Source organism: Triticum aestivum, chromosome 6D (genome assembly GCF_018294505.1).
Source record: "Triticum aestivum cultivar Chinese Spring chromosome 6D, IWGSC CS RefSeq v2.1, whole genome shotgun sequence".
Lineage (NCBI taxonomy): Eukaryota > Viridiplantae > Streptophyta > Magnoliopsida > Poales > Poaceae > Triticum > Triticum aestivum.
In genome coordinates, this window is record NC_057811.1 from 78,832,122 (window position 1) to 78,840,561 (window position 8,440).

Genomic DNA, 8,440 nt, shown 5'->3' on the forward strand with positions numbered 1-8,440 from the left:
TCTTGCTTATATCCAAGTGTCAATTTTGATGTTTCCAGTTCTGATGTCAGGCAAACGAAATAGTGAGATTGAATAAGAATCAAGTCAAACATAAAGTCGAAGACGTGTTTGCTGCATATCGATGATATATATCAGGCTGTCACTGCCCCTCTCATAATGCATTTACTACTGGAGCCCTAGCAAGAGCGAAAGCTCATCACTATTTACACTTATACTTGCATAACAGAAGTTAATGTAAAAGATTCAAATAACAGAAAATGCAAGAGAGTGAGAGTGGGATTACTGCAGACTTAGAGACAACAGGCCAACAAATTAATCGACAGGTCCTCTTTTGATCCTTGATGCGGTCATAAACAGTGAAAGCCACATGGAATGATATTTTAAACTGAACCGAGCATCTGACGGTTCGTCAACAAATAATTTTTTATCCAACCTATATTACTGAAACACATGCACCACAAAATCCAACCATCCATGAAAATTTGAGAGTAACAGATTTTTTATTATTATTTTTGTATTTCTCAAATGACAAAGATCCCCATGCTGATCATGTTTTGTAATCAATATCCCATCATTGCCTTATGATGCTTACACCACTTAATGGTAAGACCTATTTCCATTGCGCATTAGATAGTGCCCTATTGCATCATGAGTGACATTTTATGAAAGAAAGATCAAGCATGGAAGCATGCAAGCATTACTGGTAAGCAAAAAGGTTCATAAAGATATGGTATTCCTTCAGGAGGAGTTGTACGACAGTTTTTTCAAAATATGCAAGTAATAGACATGCAAAAACTGATCACTCGGCAGCAAAAGTTTATAGGAAATGAGATTTATGGCTGATTTATTCTACTATACTGGCTGGACAACTTCACCAAAGGAATATATAACACGTGAAACATTGAATACAAGTTAGAATCGAAGAAGGCATGTTAGAATTCATACAATATTTTTTTGTAAAGGTATGCTTCGTATTGATAAGTTTGAGCGGCTACCTAATCTTTGGGCTCCTGAATTCTTAATGTGTCCATTTGCAAGCATCTAACAGGTGCTGCTGATCCAGCTTAGAAAGCCTAAAAAATTCCACCTTTGTTCAAATAAGAAGAATGCATACTATGATACATCATTCTGGAATTCAATTAGTCAATCAATATTTATTCTCAATTTGGAACAGAATTGCAGATAGGGGTCAGGAAACTCAAGAAAACTCAGCACAAGCTGCTGCTGCCAGATTGTCGTTTGCTTCAACCAGCCGCACGCTCAATTAGTCGTCCCCGACTCGTGGATAGTCCATGAAAGCAGAGTTGTGCGCCACCCTGTCAGTGACGCCCTACTGCTGGATTAGGCAAAGCGAGAAGCATCAAATGCCTGCTTATGGTCTTCTGGTCCGTGACTTGTATCGCAACCTGTAGAAAGAGGAGGTAGAGGCAACAACAGAGCATATGCATGAAAAGTGTAACATGCTAACAACCTACATTGGAAAAGCAATGAAAAGAGTAGGCTAAAAACATCTAGAAATTCAATGTATTCCTAAGTTTGCCCATTCGTAAGAATCCGCTAGACCAACATTTCAGAGTAGCATGGTTCAATTCATGCAAGGCAGACAAAACATCAGTTTGGAATTATCATTAACCGTGGCTCACGTGTAGTTTAAAACTGGAAGCATGGTTCAATTCATGCAAGCAGCAAGCCAAACAAAACATTAGTTTGGAACTATCAGGAATAGTGGCTCAAGTGTAGTTTAAATCTGAAACAACTAAATGTAATCCTCTCTCGCTTGCTGAAAATTACAGATCTGCACTTGTTCCTAACTCATGTTATGAATAGTTATATGAGTCTTAGCGCATGTATTTTTGCATGTCCACGTATGTTGATCCCAGTTCACCATATAGTAAGATAAAATGTCCGAATAAATTCAAATGTCCAGGCCAAATACTTCTTATCCAGGTCCCATACCAGGAAGCATTTGTACAATAAAACGCTGATTCGTAGTCAGTTAAAGGATGACATACAACAGAAATTTTGCATCTAGTCCACGATTGCATATACTTCTAAAGAATGTGAATTAAAGCAATTTATGTCTTTAGCATGGACCCTTTCATTTGGGATGTAAGAACGGCATTAGTATGAATCCAATTTCATATGAGAAACATAAAAAAAACTCCCTGGAAAAGTTTTCTGATAAGTAACAAGGAGCATGTACATTTGCCTTTTGCCTCAATGTGTTGTAGCTATTTTATCAACCCAAGTAACAAAGTAGCATTCTTGCTAAATGCATGAAAACTAAGAGATTACTGAAAGTCATCCATGTTTAGATTAGAAATAGCTGCATCGAGATATCTTTTGGTGGGGTCACACAAGGAAAATATAAAACCCAAGTAACAAAGTAGCATTCTTGCTAAATGCATGAAAACTAAGAGATTGCTGAAAGTCATCCATGTTTAGATTAGAAAATAGCTGCATCGAGATATCTTTTGATGGGGTCACACAAGGAAAATATCAATACAAGCCACAAAAAAGGGTAAGAAAAATACAGGTTACCTCCAATTGATCCAAGGAAACTGGCATCAAAACAGAGCCATCATGATGAAGAACACCTCTGTAATCAATTGACTCGCCCTGTTACATATGGTATGATTAGTTTTAATGATCCAGTAATTGATTGCTTCCTACTGACCTCCTTCTATAAAGGCCACTTTGTAACGCCCCAAGACCGATGCTCCAGAAGTCTTCCAGCTGCCTTGTTGTCGCCGTGTGTTTTATTTTTATTTGTTGCATTCATCATTGCATCATCCGCATTGCATCCGCATGTTTTCTTAAAACTCTTAGTTCGTTTGTAGTTGCCGCGTCTCTCTGTTGTTCGTTCCGAGGCCAACCGGGTCTTTCGAGTCCCTCTTGTCTGGCCGCTTAATCTCTTTGCTCAGTGCTCAAACCCCTCGCTTGCTCGTCCGAAACTTCTCCGAACCCGACCCGGGCAGTCATGACCATTGGGTCCGGATCATCCCCTAACATCTATAATACATCTCCGTTTTCTTATTTAGGTTACATAACCTATTTATTCTCGACCGCCCGATTACGATCATACGGGCTAAACCCACTCTCTATCCTATATATAGACCAACCCCACCCAAATCAGTCCAAACCCTATTTTCTAGGGATCCTCCCCTGTCCAATCCCCGCCGCCACACTCCACCTTGTCGTCTCCCACCTCGGGATCCGTCTCGATCCCGCAGCCAATCCACAGCCTCTCCTCGATTTCAGCCATCGGCCAATCTCCATCGATCCCCTCCACAACCACCAAAGCCGCAACAGCTTCTCCTACTCCACCGCAGCCAGCCACCTCCCACAGCCTCCCACGGCACTCGATCCATTTTGGATCGAGGCAACACCCACGATCGAACCCCATGCCGAGCTCCTCCTTCCTACCTTCACCCGAGCACCTCCTGTTTCTCCTCGTCGCCCTCAACCCCGCGTCCCCGAGCACCTCTTCGCCGTGCCCAGCCTCAACTGTCGCCTTGCACTCCTCCAACTCCGCCCCAAACGCCCGCAGAAGCTCCGCCTCCATGGACGTCAGGTCCCAGGGCCGTGCCTCTCCTCCTCCTCACCCCGTTTCCCCTGGTTCTCTCCCTCTAATCCCCGCGCCGTTTTCTCTTGTAGGAACCGGCCCGGAGCTGCTCATCCACCTCACTCACGCCCTGGCTGCAAACCACCGCCGGCCGGATCCTCCCCGAGCTCCAAGTCCCGCGCCTGCTAGCCCTGCCGCGAGTCCCCAGCGTCGCCTCCTTCTGTTCGAGCGAGGGAGACGGCGACGACTCTTCTGCATCGAGCTGCTCTGCCCGAGCGCTCGCGTTGACCCTACTCTTGTCTCATCAAGGCCCAACCCCAAGCCAGCCGACCTGCATCCTCTTCCACCGACTGGGCCGAGCCCATGGGTGAGCTCCCCACAGCCCCTCCTCTCTGTTCAGCCCAGCTTGCACCAGTTTCAGCCCGTGGATGTTTTTTCCCTGGACGAATTTGCTAAATATCCTGTGCATGCATATTTACAGAAAAATGCCATCATATTAAAGTGTTAATAAGTAATTATCCATGCATCCAAATTGAACATGTCATATATGTAAAATGATTAGAATTGCATCTAGTTTCATAATATGCTGCTTGCATCCATGTTTAAAATGTTTAAAATGCCGTTTGTTTAAATTTGCTCGAATGCCATGTTAAAATGATTTATTTCATAACTAAATAACCGTAGCTCCAAATTTAATAAACTTTATATGTAAATGGGGTAGAAAAATGCCTAGTTTAACATGGTGTACTTCATTTTGCTATTTAACAACATTAAAATTGTGTTTGGGGCAGAACAGTACCAAATCAAAATATGCACATGAGGATTTTCCGGAATTGTTGTTTGTTATTTCCGGCCTCATTTAAACTTGCCTAAATAGTTAGTTTAATTATGCTTCACCTCTTGCCATGTTTAACAACATTTAATATTGTTGGGTACATAAACGAGAGTGAACTAAATGTTTGAAATGGGGTGTTTCGTCAATATGCAAGTCGTTGCATATTGAGCTCCACTTAATTTGTAGTGTTGTTTGTTGCACTTTGCCATGTGATGCCTATATAAACCGGACATGCATCATACTTGATTTTGCATCATGCCATGTGTATGTGGTGGTTGTTTACTATGTTGTTTGTTTCTTTCTGGGTTGCTTCTCTCGTTAGCTTCAGTTTCGTTCCGGAGTTGTGAGGATTCGTTCGACTACATCCGTTTGTCTTCTTCATGGACTCGTTCTTCTTCCTTGCGGGATCTCAGGCAAGATGACCATACCCTCGAAATCACTTCTATCTTTGCTTGCTAGTTGTTCGCTCTATTGCTATGCCGCGCTACCTACCACTTGCTATATCATGCCTCCAATATTGCCATGTCAAGCCTCTAACCCACTTTTCCTAGCAAACCGTTGTTTGGCTATGTTACCGCTTTTGCTCAGCCCCTCTTATAGTGTTGCTAGTTGCAGGTGAAGATGAAGTTTGTTCCTTGTTGGAAAATGGATATGTTGGGATATCACAATATCTCTTATTTAATTAATGCACCTATATACTTGGTAAAGGGTGGAAGGCTCGGCCTTATGCCTGGTGTTTTGTTCCACTCTTGCCGCCCTAGTTTCCGTCATACCGGTGTTATGTTCCTTGATTTTGCGTTCCTTACGCGGTTGGGTGATTTATGGGACCCACTTGACAGTTGCTTTGAATAAAACTCCTCCAGCAAGGCCCAATCTTGGTTTTACCATTTGCTACCACCTATCCTCTTTTCCCTTGGGTTCTGCAGACTCAAGGGTCGTCTTTATTTTAACCCCCCGGGGCCAGTGCTCCTTCGAGTGTTGGTCTGAACTGAGCTGCCTGCGGGGCCACCTTGGGGAAACTTGAGGGCTGGTTTTACTCGTAGCTAGACTCATCCGGTGTTGCCCTGAGAACGAGATATGTGCAGCTCCTATCGGGATTTGTCGGCACATCGGGCGGCTTTGCTGGTCTTGTTTTACCATTGTCAAAATGTCTTGTAAACCGGGATTCCGAGACTGATCGGGTCTTCCCGGGAGAAGGTTTATCCTTCGTTGACCGTGAGAGCTTATAATGGGCTAAGTTGGGACACCCCTGCAGGGTATAAACTTTCGAGAGCCATGCCCGCGGTTATGTGGCAGATGGGAATTTGTTAATGTCCGGTTGTAGAGAACTTGACACTTGACTTAACTAAAATACGTCAACCGCGTGTGTAGCCGTGATGGTCTCTTTTCGGCGGAGTCCGGGAAGAGAACACGGCTTTTGAGTTATGTTTGACGTAAGTAGGAGTTCAGGATCACTTCTTGATCATCACTAGTGACGACCGTTCCGTTGCTCCTCTTCTCGCTCTTATTTGCGTATGTTAGCCACCATATATGCTTAGTGCTTGCTGCAGCTCCACCTCACTACCTTCTCCTACCCATAAGCTTAAATAGTCTTGATCTCGCGGGTGTGAGATTGCTAAGTCCTCGTGACTCACAGATACTTCCAAAACAATTGCAGGTGCCGATGATACCAGTGCAGGCGATGCTACCCAGCTCAAGTGGGAGCTCGATGAGAACTTGGTCGTTACTATGTTTTGTTTCCTGATGATCAGTAGTGGTGCCCAGTTGGGGACGATCTGGGATCTAGCAGTTGGGTTATCTTCTTTTCTTTTGGCTTTGACCGTAGTCGGTCTATGTGTGTACTCTGATTGATATATGATTTATTTATGTATTGTGTGAAGTGGCGATTGTAAGCCAACTCTTTATCCCATTCTTGTTCATTACATGGGATTGTGTGAAGATGACCCTTCTTGCGACAAAACCACAATGCGGTTATGCCTCTAAGTCGTGCCTCGACACGTGGGAGATATAGCCGCATCGTGGGTGTTACACACTTCTACGCTGGAAATCAGTATAGTGCCTATGTTTTTCTTAGTGCTGCTGACTGCTTTGCAACTGGAGGCACTTTGCTGCTTTGCAACTCGCAGTGCTGCTGGCTGGAGGTGCCATAAAAGTAAGCAGCAAGGCAACGAAGGGAGAGATAGGACAAGAGGCCCCTTAGATTATTTGAGTGCAACATCCACGTGTTCATTCGCTAATAGCGTAAATCTAATATCTCAAATTTAATTAAATAACATGGAACTCCCTCATGCATAACCAAATGAACAAAACCATTGATGCTTACCTTTGGGACCAAGATGCTTCTCAGTCCAGGAGCAGTTCTATAGTATGTGTGCCACCTCTCAAAGAGTACGAAGGACCTGCAAGAACAAAAGCGAGAGACCGCAAATCAGACGGTGACGGAAGAAGCAGCGCTGGCTGAGAGCAGCCGGAAGAGGCAGATCGAGAAAGAAAGAGGAAAATGTGCAATTTCTGTAGAAAATGAACTACTGCATCCAGGGAGGACCAATGGATCAGACACTCACCTCAACCAGCTTCAAAACTGGTGGTGGCCATCACATCTAGGCTGTAGATAAGGAAAGATCAATGCTGCCTTTGTTGGACCCTGCGGGAGAGGAGTCATAAGGAAATTCTATGACACAAGTTAATGGGCCACATTCAGACAAAATCCAATTTTCAAGATTAATCTAAAATGTACGATACAATATGCACAATATGACATTCGATGGCCAACATTCATACAAAATCCAATATTTGAGATTAATCTAAAATGTTCAATACCATAGGTAGAATATGATGTTAGATGGCACTAACCACACCATTAACGATTACAGCTACTAATAAATGACATAATCAAACAGAAACAGTTGAAGCTAGCTTGCCATGGGAAAAATTCAGTTGATGTACTCGGTTATAAAGATAAATAAGTTACCTTGAGTAAAGGTGCTGGAATATACATATCATCGACTCCTGCAATTACCTATCAGCTCAACACCCTCTTGCACGACATAGCAATCATCAGACTTTAAAATAACCTTGCCCCCAAAAGTTGCCATCTTTATTCCTGATGGAACATCTCAAAAACTAATCGACATATCTTGATATTTGTGTTCCGACCAACTGAGGTCATCTTCAAATATAGAAATTAAGAAACTACAGAGATATAAACATTGCTAATTAGCTAAAATCCCTGGCATTATCAGATATACAGTAAGAACACCACTACATGTGTATCTGGAAATGTGAAACAAAGCAACCACCACCGGGCACTACCATGAAAAATCCATCTCACTTTACGAAAATGGTAAATTGAAATGGACCAGCATGGACTGTCTAGACATCAACACAATTATTTCACCAGACTAAAAGGAAAAGAAAATACATCTTCTCAAAAGCAACATATAAAGCGACAATCCCTATTTTTGAAGACACCAATGTCTGGTTGATGCACCAGTACCCCAACTGGATGCTGGCATTTACACCATGGTTCTGACATTAGTCAGGCAAATGAACTATGTTGTTTATGAACCCAGACTGAGTTGTGGGGAAATTAGAAAAGGCAGGGATGAGGACCTGCTATACCTCGGGGCACGCAGAGGCAGTAGAGGTTGAGCTCCTCCCTGTGTGTGGTTCGTGCCGGATCTCGTCCACCACTGGAAAACGGCACTGAGCTCGCCCACCACACCCTAGGCCAGGTCCGGCGTGACGACAGTCGCTAAACCACGGGCCACCCAAACAGTGGTCCTCGAGTTTGGGCCCGGCATGGACCTTCTGCAGTCAATGGCGACACCTATGGGGCGGAGCACATGCACGAGCTCACAGGGGCAGCAACAACGCAAGCAGCGGCAGCATCCCTCCAGGCGACGTAGGAGAAGGAGGACCGGCAGGGGATGCGGCGCAGCAAGGACCGTCCATGGCCGCCGCGGCGGACAGGGCGGGACGGCGGGCGGCGGTCATCGGCCACGGCCATGGCGAGCGGGACGAGCGGGGCGGGGCGGGGC

General features: G+C 44.3%; 1 protein-coding gene across 1 annotated transcript in view; it reads right to left on the reverse strand.

The window, feature by feature from the left end:
* Positions 1 to 1,230: 1,230 nt before the first annotated feature.
* The window catches only part of LOC123142456 (uncharacterized), a 40,124-nt gene continuing 32,914 nt past the window's right edge, over positions 1,231 to 8,440 (reverse strand). The window contains exons 3-4 of the mRNA XM_044561361.1: positions 2,542 to 2,619; positions 1,231 to 1,406 (exon numbers count right to left, since the gene is read on the reverse strand). Coding sequence (XP_044417296.1) covers positions 1,320 to 1,406; positions 2,542 to 2,619 — 165 coding nt within the window. The 3' untranslated portion in view covers positions 1,231 to 1,319. The remainder of the gene's footprint in view (positions 1,407 to 2,541; positions 2,620 to 8,440) is intronic.